The sequence below is a fragment of the Pongo abelii genome, chromosome 7 (genome assembly GCF_028885655.2).
Source record: "Pongo abelii isolate AG06213 chromosome 7, NHGRI_mPonAbe1-v2.0_pri, whole genome shotgun sequence".
NCBI lineage: Eukaryota > Metazoa > Chordata > Mammalia > Primates > Hominidae > Pongo > Pongo abelii.
The window spans coordinates 105,809,076-105,825,190 of record NC_071992.2 but is presented as its reverse complement, the minus strand read 5'-3'; the positions used below and the strand labels follow the sequence as shown (position 1 = coordinate 105,825,190).

General features: G+C 38.2%; 1 protein-coding gene across 5 annotated transcripts in view; it reads left to right on the top strand.

Annotated features, from left to right (window-relative positions):
* Positions 1–16,115, top strand: part of NBN (nibrin) — a 55,979-nt gene that overhangs the window by 15,966 nt on the left and 23,898 nt on the right. For all 5 annotated transcript variants that reach the window (XM_054560853.2, NM_001204362.1, XM_063726280.1 and 2 more), the window contains 2 exon segments: positions 8,916–9,013; positions 14,576–14,705. In XM_054560853.2, coding sequence (XP_054416828.1) covers positions 8,916–9,013; positions 14,576–14,705 — 228 coding nt within the window.

The window sequence follows — 16,115 nt, the reverse complement described above, 5'->3', positions numbered from 1 at the left end:
GAGACAGAGAAAGACAAGTAAACAAATCGTTACACATGTATATAAAGGAAGCAGTAACCCGGCAGTAGGGAAGAAGCTTATTCCAAACAGAGAAGGCCTCTTTTAGGCGATGTCTTACCTATGACCAATTTTTCAAAGAGCCAGACAAAGAATGTGCCAGGCAGAGCAACAGCAGTAATACATTTAAAAAAAAAAAAAATTATCCTACATAGCAGGTCCTGGTCTAAGAATTTATGTATGTATAAACATTTAATCTTCAACCTGTATGTTATTTACTGTTGTGGTCCTCACTGTGCAGATGAGGGAACTGAGGCAGAAGGGGGTTTTCATATAGCAGAGGCAGTGAGCAGGGTGGCCAGGATGTGAGCCCAGGCAGTTGGATTCTGGAATCCAGGCTCTACTTTCAGCATATATTGACACCCTGAGGTTAAAAAAAAGTAGCTGGAGTACTGGGTAGCTCAGACGCTGGTGCCTTGATCATGAGGTGACATTTGGCCTTTGTTACAATATGGTTTTTTGGGTTTTTGGTGGGGGGATGTTGAGACATGGTTTCACTCCAGGCTGGAGTGCAATGGTGTGATCTTGGCTCACTGCAGCCTCCGCTTCCCAGGCTCAAGCAATTCTCCTGCCTCAGCCTCCCAAGTAGCTGGGACTACAGGCGTACACCACCACGCTGCTGCTAATTTCTTTATTTCTTGTAGAGACTGGGTTTTGCCATGTTGCCCAGGCTGGTCTTGAACTCCTGAGCTCAAGTGGTCTGCCTGCCTCAGCCTCCCAAATTGCTGGCATTATAGGTGTGAGCCACCCCACCTGGCCACAATATGTTTTTTGGAGGGAATGCAGTATTATATTTTGAGAAAGACTGTCACTTCAAATGATACCTGTTAACTTAGTTCAAGCCCATGAAGGGGCAATTATATAAAGCAGAGTGGCCAGTGAAGCCAGCTATTGACCGAACTTCAGCAGGGCAACGTTGTGATTGGTGATTGCCGTGGCTGTATTGATTAGATGTCAGAAGTGAGTATAGGAAATCTGTGGTAAAGATTAAGTGTCTTCTGGAGAAGATTAGAAGTCTAGGGGATTTTAGTTATTTCTTGCCTTCTGCTAGCTTTTGAATGTGTTTGCTCTTGCTTTTCTAGTTCTTTTAATTGTGATGTTAGGGTGTCGATTTTGGATCTTTCCTGCTTTCTCTTGTGGGCATTTAGTGTTATAAATTTCCCTCTACATACTGCTTTGAATGTGTCCCAGAGATTCTGATATGTTGTGTCTTTGTTCTCGTTGGTTTCAAAAACATCTTTATTTCTGCTTTCATTTCGTTATGTACCCAGTAGTCATTCAGGAGCAGGTTGTTCAGTTTCCACGTAGTTGAGCGGTTTTGAGTGAGTTCCTGAATCCTGAGTTCTAGTTTGATTGCACTGTGATCTGAGAGACAGTTTGTTATAATTTCTGATCTTTTACATTTGCTGAGGAGTGCTTTACTTCCAACTATGTGGTAAATTTTGGAATAGGTGTGGTGCTGAAAAAAATGTATATTCTGTTGATTTGGGATGGAGACTTCTGTAGATGTCTATTAGGTCTGCTTGCTGCAGAGCTGAGTTCAGTTCCTGGGTATCCTTGTTAACCTTCTGTCTCGTTGATCTGTCTAATGTTGACAGTGGGGTGTTAAAGTCTCCCATTATTATTGTGTGGGAGTCTAAGTCTCTTTGTAGGTCACTAAGGACTTGCTTTATGAATCTGGGTGCTCCTGTATTGGATGCATATATGTTTAGGATAGTTAGCTGCTCTTGTTGAATTGATCCCTTTACCATTATGTAATGGCCTTCTTTGTCTCTTTTGATCTTTGTTAGTTTAAAGTCTGTTTTATCAGATACTAGGATTGCAACCTCTGCCTTTTTTTGTTTTCCATTTGCTTGGTAGATCTTCCTCCATCCCTTTGTTTTGAGCCTATGTGTGTCTCTGCACGTGAGATGGGTTTCCTGAATACAGCACACTGATGGGTCTTGACTCTTTATCCAATTTGCCAATCTGTGTCTTTTAATTGGCACATTTAGCCCATTTACATTTAAAGTTAATATTGTTATGTGTGTATTTGGTCCTGTCATTATGATGTTAGGTGGTTATTTTGCTTGTTAGTTGATGCGGTTTTCTTCCTAGCCTTGATGGTCTTTACATTTTGCCATGTGTTTGCAGTGGTTGATACCGGTTGTTCCTTTCCATATTTAGTGCTTCCTTCAGGAGGTCTTTTAGGGCAGGCCTGGTGGTGACAAAATCTCTCAGCATTTGCTTGTCTATAAAGTATTTTCTTTCTCCTTCACTTATGAAGCTTAGTTTGGCTGGATATGAAATTCTGGGTTGAAAATTCTTTTCTTTAAGAATGTTGAATATTGGCCCCCACTCTCTTCTGGCTTGTAGAGTTTCTGCCGAGAGATCCGCTGTTAGTCTGATGGGCTTCCCTTTGTGAGTAACCCGACCTTTCTCTCTGGCTGCCCTTAACATTTTTTCCTTCATTTCAACTTTGGTGAATCTGACAATTATGTGTCTTGGAGTTGCTCTTCTCAAGGAGTATCTTTGTGGCGTTCTCTGTACTTCCTGAATCTGAATGTTGGCCTGCCGTGCTAGATTGGGGAAGTTCTCCTGGATAATCTCCTGCAGAGTGTTTTCCAACTTGGTTCCATTCTCTCCGTCACTTTTACTAAAATCAGAGCAGAACTGAAGGAAATAGAGACACAAAAAACCCTTCAAAAAATTAATGAATCCAGCAGCTGGTTTTTTGAAAAGATCAACAAAATCGATAGGCCGCTAGCAAGACTAATAAAGAAGAAAAGAGAGAAGAATCAATAGACGCAATAAAAAATGATAAAGGGGATATCACCACTGATCCCACAGAAATACAAACTACCATCAGAGAATACTACAAACACCTCTATGCAAATAAACTAGAAAATCTAGAAGAAATGGATAAATTCCTCGACACATACACCCTCCCAAGACTAAACCAGCAAGAAGTTGAATCTCTGAATAGACCAATAACAGGCTCTGAAATTGTGACAATAATCAATAGCTTACCAACCAAAAAAAGTCCAGGACCAGATGGATTCACAGCCAAATTCTACCAGAGGTACAAGGAGGAGCTTGTACCATTCCTTCTGAAACTATTCCAATCAATAGAAAAAGAGGGAATCCTCCCTAACTCATTTTATGAGGCCAGCATCATCCTGATACCAAAGCCTGGCAGAGACACAACCAAAAAAGAGAATTTTAGACCAATATCCTTGATGAACATCGATGCAAAAATCCTCAATAAAATACTGGCAAACCGAATCCAGCAGCACATCAAAAAGCTTATCCACCATGATCAAGTGGGCTTCATCCCTGGGATGCAAGGCTGCCTCAACATACGCAAATCAATAAATGTAATCCAGCATATAAACAGAACCAAAGACAAAAACCACATGATTATCTCAATAGATGCAGAAAAGGCCTTTGACAAAATTCAACAACCCTTCATGCTAAAAACTCTCAATAAATTAGGTATTGATGGGACATATCTCAAAATAATAAGAGCTATCTATGACAAACCCACAGCCAATATCATACTGAATGGGCAAAAACTGGAAGCATTCCCTTTGAAAACGCACAAGACAGGGATGCCCTCTCTCATCACTCCTATTCAACATAGTGTTGGAAGTTCTGGCCAGGGAAATTAGGCAGGAGAAGGAAATAAAGGGTATTCAATTAGGAAAAGAGGAAGTCAAATTGTCCCTGTTTGCAGATGACATGATTGTATATCTAGAAAACCCCATCATCTCAGCCCAAAATCTCCTTAAGCTGATAAGCAACTTCAGCAAAGTCTCAGGATACAAAATCAATGTACACAAATCACAAGCAGTCATAAACACCAATAACAGACAAACAGAGAGCCAAATCATGAGTGAACTCCCATTCACAATTGCTTCAAAGAGAATAAAATACCTAGGAATCCAACTTACAAGGGATGTGAAGGACCTCTTCAAGGAGAATTACAAACCACTGCTCAGTGAAATAAAAGAGGATACAAAGAAATGGAAGAACATTCCATGCTCATGGGTAGGAAGAATCAATATCGTGAAAATGGCCATACTGCCCAAGGTAATTTATAGATTGAATGCCATCCCCATCAAGCTACCAATGACTTTCTTCACAGAATTGGAAAAAACTACTTTAAAGTTCATATGGAACCAAAAAAGCCCGCATCGCCAAGTCAATCCTAAGCCAAAAGAACAAAGCTGGAGGCATCACACTACCTGACTTCAAACTATACTACAAGGCTACAGTAACCAAAACAGCATGGTACTGGTACCAAAACAGAGATATGTATCAATGGAACAGAACAGAGCCCTCAGAAATAATGCCACATATCTACAACCATCTGATCTTTGACAATCCTGAGAAAAACAAGCAATGGGGAAAGGATTCCCTATTTAATAAATGGTGCTGGGAAAACTGGGTAGCCATATGTAGAAAGCTGAAACTGGATCCCTTCCTTACACCTTATACAAAAATTAATTCAAGATGTGTTAAAGACTTAAATGTTAGACCTAAAAGCATAAAAACCCTAGAAGAAAACCTAGGCAATACCATTCAGGACATAGGCATGGGCAAGTACTTCATGTCTAAAACACCAAAAGCAATGGCAACAAAAGCCAAAATAGACAAATGGGATCTAATGAAACTAAAGAGCTTCTGCACAGCAAAAGAAACTACCATCAGAGTGAACAGGCAACCTACAAAATGGGAGAAAATTTTCGCAACCTACTCATCTGACAAAGGGCTAATATCCAGAATCTACAATGAACTCAAACAAATTTACGAGAAAAAAACAACCCCATCAACAAGTGTACGAAGGATATGAACAGACACTTCTCAAAAGAAGACATTTATGCAACCAAAAAACACATGAAAAAATGCCCATCATCACTGGCCATCAGATAAATGCAAATCTAAACCATAATGAGATGGCATCTCACACCAGTTAGAATGGCAATCATTAAAAAGTCAGGAAACAACAGATGCTGGGGAGGATTTGGAGAAACGGGAACACTTTTACACTGTTGGTGGGACTGTAAACTAGTTCAACCATTGTGGAAGTCAGTGTGGCAATTCCTCAGGGATCTAGAACTAGAAATACCATTTGACCCAGGCATCCCATTACTGGGTGTATACCCAAAGAATTATAAATCATGCTGCTATAAAGACACATGCACACGTATGTTTATTGTGGCACTATTCACAACAGCAAAGACTTAGAACCAACCGAAATGTCCAACAACGATAGACTGGATTAAGAAAATGTGGCACATGTGTATCATGGAATACTATGCAGCCATAAAAAAGGATGAGTTCATGTCCTTTGTAGGGACATGGATGAAACTGGAAACCACCATTCTCAGCAAACTATGGCAAGGACGAAAAACCAAACACCGCATATTCTCACTCATAGGTGGGAATTGAACAATGAGAACACATGGACACAGGAAGGGGAACATCGCACTCCAGGGACTGTTGTGGGGTGGGTGGAGGAGGGAGGGATAGCATTATGAGATATACCTAATGCTAAATGACGAGTGAATGGGTGCGGCACACCAACATGGCACATGTATACATATGTAACAAACCTGCACATTGTGCACATGTACCCTAAAACTTAAAGTATAATAAAAAAAAAAAATGTCTAGGGGAACAATAGAACCATGATTTTTGTTCTTGCTGAGACCTTTTTCTGGTATCTTAGCTCAAATTTGGTAACTCTTCCTGTTATTAATTTAATTATTTTCTCTTTATCATCTCCTCCTGCTTTTCCTTCTTTCTTGACCTGTTCCCCAGCCTAGCACAGAATTGGATGAATCATAATGCTTGGTCCATGACACATGCTCATCATTGATCTATGCATAATACACATTTATTTTGTTCACCAATTATTTAATTAGTTATTTTTCACACAGCAAGTGTCTGAAAATATCTGTCGTCTAAAATACCAGCCAGATCTTTGAAAATAACTTACATGGTTATCCCTAGCCCAGTTTTCTCTTGTGTGAAATAACTGTCATCCGGAATCCAGTTTACAGTTGTGGGTGGCCCAGAGCCTATTCAGCAGCTCAGGGTGCAAGGTGGGAACCAACCTTGGATAGGACACTATTCCATTGCAGGGCACACTGACACACCCACTCACACTCATTCAGACTGGGACAATTTGGACATACCAGTTCACCTAATGTGCACATCTTTGGAATGTGGTAGTAAAGCAGAGTACACACAGAAAACCCACACAGACACTGGGGGAGAGTGCAAATTCCACACAGACAGCAGCCCTGGTTAGGAATCAGTTTTTTTCTTGCCGATGTTCTAATGAAATGACACTGAATGAAATGATGTTATTCGAGGACCTGCTATATAGTAAAAATCTTTTCTGTTTTAGTCAGTGCTTTAAAGATACTCACCTATATGTTTTTTACTAGTATTTTTATACCATTTTTTGTTTTTGACATTTGTTTTTAACTTATCTGAAATTCTGTTTTATACCAAAGTTACATGCACTTTTGTGTTTTTGACTTTATTCTTTTTCATTCATCAGTCTGCCTTTCTTTGTACCAATACCACACTGTCTTAATTAGTATAACTTCGATGAAGTCCTCCTAGCTGGTATAACAAGTCTTTTTTTGCTCTTCTTCGGAAGCATCCTGGCTATTCTTGGCCCTTTATTTTTTCATTTACGTTTAGAATCATCTTTTGTTAAAGTTTGTTTGGATTTTGATTAGGAAGTGCATTGAATCTACAAGGCAACTTGAGAATTAACAATTTATGTAAATTTTAATTGTTTTTATCCTTGAATGTGGTATCTCCATTTATTTAGGTTTTCTTGAAATCTCTTAATAGAATTTTATATTTTCTGTAGAGAGATCTTGAATATCTTACTGTTATTTATTCCTAGCTGGTACATATTCTCTAATATTATTATAAATGAATGATATTGTCACTTTAAGTACTTTTTCTAGTTCACTACTGCTGTAAAGAAATTCAGCTGACATTCAGATATTCATGTTATATCCAGCCATCTTGCCAGACTCCTCTTTTTTCCTAATAATTTATCTATAGTCTTTTCTATAAATCATGCTTTCTCCTTTCTAATCATTATTTCTCTGATACCTCTTTTTTCTGTCTTTTTGTTCCATACCAACTGGGACCTCCAGAGCAGTGTTGAATGGAAGTGGTGAAAATGGCCACATTTATCTCACTGTTGACTTTAAAATAAATGCTTCCAGTGCTTCTCCATTAAGGGTGATGTAATTTCTGTAGAGCATTATTAAATATGTATTAAAACGTTTCTATTTTATGTAACCATTCTTTATAACTAATTCACATAGTATAATTTATAGTTGCAAAAGTTAGTAGAGTAATAAAATACCAGTTTTGAATTACCTAAATTATAGGTAGGTACATGTGATCACTTGATTATAAAGCTTTTTTAAATTTTATTTTTTTAGTCTGATACTTTAATTGCACATATAACTGAATCCTGTTTAAGTAAACTCAGTACACACAAAAAGACACATTAAGCATTTCAAAAAGACCTTACAAACTAACCATTTAAAATATCTTGACCGAGCAAGGTGGTTCACGCCTGTAACCCCAGCACTTTGGGAGGCCAAGGAAGGCGGATCATTTGAGGCCAGGAGTTCGAGACCAGCCTGGCCAGCATAGTGAAACCCCATTTCTACAAAAAATACAAAAATTAGCTGGGTGTGTTGGTGCGCGCCTGTGCTTCCAGCTACTTGGGAAGCTACGGGCACAAGAATTGCCTGAACCTGGGAGGCAGAGGTTGCAGTGAGCCATGGTTGCACAAGTACACTCCAGCCTGGGTGAAAGAGCAAGACTCTGTCTCAAAAAAAAAAAAAAATCTTTACAATGAGTATTAAAAGACATTTTGTAGTTGTTTGTTAAAATTTGGGGTGTAATTTTTATATGATATTAAATGGTGTATTTTTGTTTTTATAAAATCAGTCATTGACCTTACAGAACAACAAAAAATAGATTCACCAGAAGATTCCTTTAATGTGAAGATACCTTAATACATGTAAATTTGGCAAAATGATTTGATTTACTAAAAGTTGTAACACATGTATAGATATACCTTAGGTATAGTTCTGTCTACTTCTCTCCGTCCTTCCTCTCTCCCTTCTTTTTTTCTTCTCTTTGAAGTTTCATCTTAGTATCACAGTATCCATAGATTTGTTTGTAAAAGCCTGTGGTGATTTAAAAAAATTTTTTTTTGAGATGGAGTCTTGCTCTGTCGCCCAGGCTAGAGTGCAGTGGCGCGATCTCAGCTCACTGTAACCTCCACCTCATAAGTTCAGGCGATTCTGTTGCCTCAGCCTTTCGAGTAGCTAGGATTATAAGCATGCACCACTACACCCAGCTAATTTTTGTATTTTTAATAGAGACGAGGTTTTACCATGTTGGCCAGGCTGGTCTCAAACTCCTGACCTCAAGTGATCCAACCGCCTCAGCCTCCCAAAGTGCTGGGATTACAGGCATGAGCCACCATGCCTGGGCATAAAAGCCTGTTCTGTTGTTTAATTTGGGTAGTACTGTTTTCTTTTTATTCCAAAAATTGTAGAATTTTAGAACTGGGAAGATCTATATTCTTTAGCCCCTTATTTTACAGATGAAGTTAATGGAGTTATTAAAAGATGGTGGACTTGTCAACGTAACAGTGCCCGAGTGAGTAAGCTATTATAGTACTCTGCATTTGAAATTCTGTCTATACCATAAAATTATTTGGGAGGAAAAAAAAAAGAGGTTGCTTTATCTTGACATTGTCTGAATAAAAGTTGCTAGTTTTAATATATTATCATACTTAAACTATTTTATTCTAATAGGCAAGGTCTTAGACCTATTCCTGAAGCAGAAATTGGATTGGCGGTGATTTTCATGACTACAAAGAATTACTGTGATCCTCAGGGCCATCCCAGTACAGGTAATTGAAGCATTATTTTATTGATTCGTTAGCAACTTTATTATGTAAATCAATAAGCTAAATATACGTTACTCATATACTTGCTAGGGGTGACCATATTCACCATGTTTTAAAATTCATCCATTTATACTTTCATTTATTCATTCAGTAAATATTTGTGGCTGCCATGTAGCAGAAACTGTTATGAAGTGGTAAATAAAGTAAGAAAGATCCTTGTTATTGTAAACTTGATGTTCTGAAGATCAAGATTTAGTAACCAAACAAACGAACATACATGGTAAGTTCAGATCAAGCCAAATATAAAGACAGGTAAAACAAGGTGATGTATGTAATAGTGATGGTAGTAGGCTGTTTTAGATAGGTATTCAAGGAAAGTCTCAGGAGGTGACATTTGAGCCATGTGTCCTGAATGATGAGAAAAGGCAGCTGTGTGAGGATCTGGGTGGTGGATAATTCCAGGTAGAAGGAACAGATCACTCTTAGGTTTGTGTGGAGAATTCTAAGGGCCGACAATGTAAAAGGAGATATGAATAGAATGCTATTGTGGAAATCTGGATGTGAAGGAGCCTGATGCCTTGGACCAGCATGGTAGTAGTAGAGATGCAGAAAAATGAACAGGTTCAGGATGTATTTTAGAACTAGACCTGGTGGGAATTTCCTGTGGAGCAGTTAGAAACAACTCCTAGTTTCCTGGCATAAGTAACTGGGTGGATGGTGGTGCCATTTACTGAGATGAAGAATGTGCATTATAATAATCTCAGTGTTAATCATGAAAGCCAATGTATTCAGAGACAGTCACTGTTTCCCCTTTATTATTTAAAACACATTTCCATAGTTTTAAAAAAAAATTTTTTAGTAAGTTGTTGTAAAAGTGGTTTCTTTATTTTCTTCTTGCTTTTTTACCTTGGAGATTTTTACATTTATTCTCTCTACTAACGTTTATCTAATTTGCCTAGCTCTCAGAGCATCCATCCTGTATTCCTTATATATTTATTTGCTTCCTGGATTTGTTCTGTAGTTATTTGATCAGCAGCTATTGAACTTGGGCTAAAAGAGACAAGTTAGAGAACAGCACCACCACATTGCACACTCCGGGGAGCATCGTTCACTGTAGTCCATTGAATGGCAACTATGGAGTCAGTCCGTGTATCTCCTGAGTGCTCTGCAACCTTGGTTTAAACAAGTAAGGAATGTGCTAAGCTAAATTTTGGAAGGAGTTAGCCATTACGGCCTAATGACCAGGAAGCTATTAGGTATGTAGATCGTTACTAACCATGAGTAGTAATAATAACTGCTGTTTCTGGAGTGTGCAGAGACTAGAGTTAGCACTTTACCATCATCAAACTTTAATCTGCAAAACAATCCTTATAAGATAGAGGGAAGAGCATCATCTGCTTTTCGTAGATGAGGGAACTGACGGACAGAGAGGTTAGGAAATTAGCTGGAGGTCACAGCAAGTAATTGGTTCAAGCTGAGTCTTAAAGCTGTTACGACATTACGTTGCAGTACAAATGGCTTATATTTTAATGTGTGACGTTTTGAGAAATGGTGGTGTAGGGATGATTGGGAGCTGATGCAAAAGCATAGACATCTGATAAAATTTGACAGGCTAGTATTTTATTATTTGGATAAGAATGTTTATTCAACTGACATCTCTACCCTATCCTGTTGAGTGTACTAGATATGTTTGTGTCTGTACATAGGTAACCTTCAAATACACATAGTCCTAAGTGCTTGTGAAGTTTTAAATATAACCAAATCACTTATTTTGGTGGAATCCTGATATGATTAATATTTTCACCAAATTCCCGTAATTCATCCATAGAGTAAAAAGCTAAAGGCCAACTCTTCAGGCTCTTGACAAGGGAACTTTTTAAATGTGGACACCAAAGAGAGCCATATTCTTGGAGAAACTACTCCTTCCTTGTCTACTAGAAATATGCACAACTTTTAGAACTAGCAGGTGCTATAGATATTATTTTGTTGATAGATTTCTGTTCTCTTACACAAAAAAGATCAGTATCAGTAATTTTAGACTTTAACTACAACAAACATATAAAAACGGTGAATTAGGTCTAAGTCAGTAGCTCCCCTTGTCTCAGCACCCATTTGGGGTCACTGTCCTGTGTTTCTCTGTTTAGAAAATCAATTCTCAACTAGATATATGCTTCAGAAACAATTTTGAATACAAACGTACATTCTCCATGATTCAAAACATTCTGAGATGCATCCTAGACATCTGAGTTTTTTGGTTTGTTTTGTTTGATTTTTAAGCCCCTGTTTCCTATACAAACTCCAGAAACCACTAAATTAGAATAATCTTGAGAAGAAATGAACTAGAGAGGATCCTTCTTTTATATAAAAAGAAGAAGCACTCAGACTGGAAACTTTGGACATTTTTTATTCTTCCTTTTCCATTTTATCACCAAGACCTGAAATTCTCACTCTACAGCTTCTGCTCAAGAGGTCTGTGACTGTCCCCTTCTCACAGCCAGTACCCTATTTGAACCTTCTACATCCTTCTCTCTGGAGTGCTGGTTTTATTAATAATTGCCCTAGTAATGGTCCTTACTCTAGACTCATCTCTACAGTTAATATTTCACTATGCCACTATTAAATTACCTTCTCTTTTCTCAGAAATTTTAACTAGCTCTTATTATCCACAGAATAAATCTCCAAGCCCTTTGTCTAGACTTCTGAGTCCTCAGTAGTTTAGCTGCAGCCTTCCTCCTCCTGACCTCACCTTTTTTACATAGTCTCTCTACAGAATATGTGTGCCATATTTTTTATAGTTCCCACACTTCCTCACCTTGAACATCATGTTCCATTCCTAGAATGTTCAGTACTGCTCATCAAAATCTGACTCATTCTACAAATGATTACCTCCTTCGTGAGGCTCTTCTAAATTGTTTTCACTCCCAACTCCTCCAAGTCAGATTTAATTATTCTGTTTCTATGCTCAGTAGCTTTTTTGCATTCCAGCCGGAGTTTCTTCCTACTTTGGACATAACCAGTTGTTTCCATGCCTCTTTCAGCCACTAGATGGATTGTAGGCTCTTACTAATTTGGGATCCCCTAGCAGCAGCCAGCACGGTACTTGTTTGTAATAGGTATAAATATTTTGCATAATTGAACTAAGCTATTGGTATACAAGATTATGTTTTCCAGTGTGGAGCAACAAAATTTTGTCACCCACTGTTGAAATTGTGTTTATAGCTGAAAGGGCCTTAGAGATCATCTAATCATTCTATTAAAAGATAAGGTATACCAAAGCTGAGAAAAGTTAAGGTACATAACTACTTCATGGCCAAGCCAATTCTAAAATTTGGTTTTCTGACTGCCAGACTGGTACTTTTTTCTGATGTATTATTTCCTATAGAAACAAAGTCATGAGAGTGAATTAAAAAGTACACTGTAAGTAGTATTACTTCTTGCACATTTTCGTAGGTAGGTTTAGGTGGGTTCCAAGTCATAGTCCTCTGATAATAAAATAATTTTATAGCACAACCAACTTTGGGGGAACAGAGTGAACGAGTCTCCCTTCTCTCTCCTCCTTCCTTTATTTTTATATTCACTCTTTTGTTATTCAGCAAATATTTATTGAACATTTGTTATATACCTGTATTATGGCAAGCACTTGAGATAAAGAGGTGAATAGATGAGACCAAGTTCTTGCCGTTGTGGTATTTTTAACAAGGAGAAAATTGTAAGTAATCTGTTAACAAACACCAGTTATTTTGGGTCATTAGCTTATTATTATTATTATTTCATAAAGTCTTGCTCTGTCACCCAGGCCGGAGTACAGTGGCATGATCATAACTCACTGTAGCCTTGAACTCCTGGGCCCAAGCAATCCTCCTGCCTCAGCCTCCTGAGTAGCTGGGACTATAGGTGCGCACCACCATGCCCAGCTAATTTTTAAATTTTTTTGTTGAGATGAAGTCTCACTATGTTGATCAGGTTGGTCTCTTAACTCCTGGCCCCAAGCAGTCCTCTCGCCTCATCCTCCCAAAGTGCTGAGCAGTAGCAAGCCACCTCACTGAGCCTATATTAAATTATTCAGTGATTATATGAACATTTATAATTTTTATTGTTTCCAAACTTATGTGCAAGTGAAAATGGATTCTAGAGATATGTGTCTTAAAGGAAATGCCAGTGAGCTTCTAGAGGTCACATAGAGAAAGTGGCAGAAGTCATTTAAATATCTGAATTTAGAATTAATAGTAAATATTAAGTACATCCTATGTCACAAGGACCTAGCAGAATGATAGTTTAGCTTAGGTATTTAGTAAATATCAACTTAAAATTTTTTTCAGTTAATAGTTTAATATGTAAACTTTTTTTACATCTACTCTATACCAAATATTGCTCTAGGTACTGGTGATATAGAAATACACAAGACGTAGTTCTTATTCTCAAGGATACACCAGTCTAACAAGGGAAAGTAGCAAGTAAACAAGTGATGATAATGATAACAGCTAATGCTGGCACAGTGCTTACTATGTTCCAAGCATCTTTCTATGGGCCATTTTACCCTCCAAACAACTTTGTGAGGTGGATGTTATAATTATTCTCATTTTATAGATGAGGAAAGGGAAGCATAGAGAAGTTAAATAACTTGACACAGGTCACCCAGCTAGTCATAAGTGAATTTTGTTTATTGCTTTTTTGTTGTTGTTTTTTGAGATAGGGTCTTAGGCTGGAGTGCCATGGCACGATCACTGCTCACTGCAGCCTTGACCTCCTGGGCTCAAGAGATCCTCCCACTTTAGCCTCCTGAGTAGCTTGGACCGCAGGTGTGTGCCACCATGCCTGGCGAGTTTTTTTTAATTTTTGTAGAGATGGGGTCTCCCAGTGTTGCCCAGGCTGGACTCAAACTCCTGGGCTCAAGTGATCCTCCTGCCTCAGCCTCCCAAAGTGCTGGGATAACAGGCGTGAACCACTGCACCTGGCTTGAATTGTTAATAGAACGATGTGCATGGTGGTATGGAAGCAGAATTGGAGAGCACTTAATTCAGTGTGGGAGATTCAAAAAAAGTATTCCAGAAGAGCAGCACTTGAACTAATTTGCTTTTCTGGTAAATAAAAAGATAAGGTAATCATTATGGTTTTCTGGAGTAGCCAGAAGTTTATGTCTAAGATGGTTTTACATGATTTGTTTCAAATAATATATTCCTTATGAAAATAAAACTCACTAATTCTGATTTGTATAGATGGTAGAGTGTATACACTTTCTGTGGGGGAATAAATGTAATTTTTTGGCCCACTGACTTAAAACATAATTTGAATTTGCTTATTTTATTTTTCTTTCAGTTGATAATACTTCAGCACAAAGGTTATCTGATGTAGCTTTAAAATGATTTGGTTTAGATAAGCCCGTCATAGATGCCAGCAGGCTGCTTATAGACTGTTTTGTGTTTGTTGGTGCCACTCATTGGAGAAAACCATGTGCAGTATTCCCTAGTTAATCCCCTCAGCATGGTATAGTCTGACAATTTTAAGTGACCAGATGTTCATCTTGTATCTAGCAGTTGTGATTCTTTCTACTTGTGTGATTTACAGGATTAAAGACAACAACTCCAGGACCAAGCCTTTCACAAGGCTTGTCAGTTGATGAAAAGCTAATGCCAAGCGCCCCAGTGAACACTACAACATACGTAGCTGACACAGAATCAGAGCAAGCAGATACATGGTAAAGCTTCTTCGTTACCGTACTATTGTTATTATTCTATCAATAAATTAATAGTATATTCAGGAAGTAATGCCTTTATCGGGTTGTCTCTTGAGAGAGAAAGCATGGGAGAATGGGATACCAGGGAAAATGATATCTTAGGACAAGGGTCAGCAGGTTTTCTGTAAAGGAGTGGCGAATAGTTATTTTCGGCTTTGAAGACTGTTGATCTCTGTCCCAGCTCCTCCACTCTGCCATTGTAGCATGAAAGTGGCCGTAGACGATATGTAGTCATTGTCAAGAGACGATACATAGTCTCTTAAAGACAAGGATACTTTCCAAGAAATGCTTCCTTACACAATTTTGGCATTGTGTGAACATTGAACAGTGTGTTGACATAAACCTACATGGTATAGCGTACTATATAGTATAGATAGCCCAGGGGTTCCTAATCTCTCAGCCACGGTATCAGTCCATGACTTGTTAGGAACCAGGCCACACAGCAGTAGGTGATCAGCGGGCAAGCTAGCAAAGCTTTGTCTTTATTTATAGCTGCTCCCCATTGCTCACGTTACTGCCTGAGCTCCACCTCCTGTCAGATCAGCGGTAGCATTAGATTCTTATAGGAGCGCAAACCCTATTGTGAGCTGTGCATGTGAGGGATCTAGGTTCTTCTGATAATCTAATGCCCAATGATCTGTCACTGTCTCCCATCACCCTCAGATGGGACTGTCTAGTTGCAGGAAAACGAGCTTAAGGCTCTCACTGATTCTACATTATGGTGAGTTGTATAATTTTTTCATTATATATTACAATATAATAATAATAGAAATAAAGTGCACAATAAATATGCTTGAATTATCCTGAAACCATTCCCCCCACCACCGCCCGCAAACACAGAACCTCACCATGAAGCTGGTCCCAGTTGCCAAAAAGGACGGGAACTGCTGGTATAGCCTATTTCTCCTAGGCTACACACTTATACAGCATGTTACTGTACTGATACTGTAGGCAGTTGTAACACAATGGGAAGTATTTGTGTATCTAAACATAGAAAAGGTACAGAAAAAATATTGTATAAAAGATGAAAAATGGTATACTTGTATAAGACACTGTGAATGGAGCTCGTAGGACTGGAAGCTGTTCTGGGTAAGTCAGTGAGTGAGTGGTAAGTGAATGTGAAAGCCTAGGACATTACTGTACATGATTGTTGCCTTATTAGCACTACATTTAGACTACACTAAATTTATATACAAAAAAAACTTCTTCAATAATAAATTGACCTTAGCTTACTGTAACTTTTGTGGTCTGTAAACTTTAATAATACTTAGCTTAAAACACTTAAAATATTGTATAGCCTTGCAAAAATGTTTTCTTCATATTATTCGATAAGCTTTTCTGTTTTCAAATTCTTAAATTTTGTTTTACTTT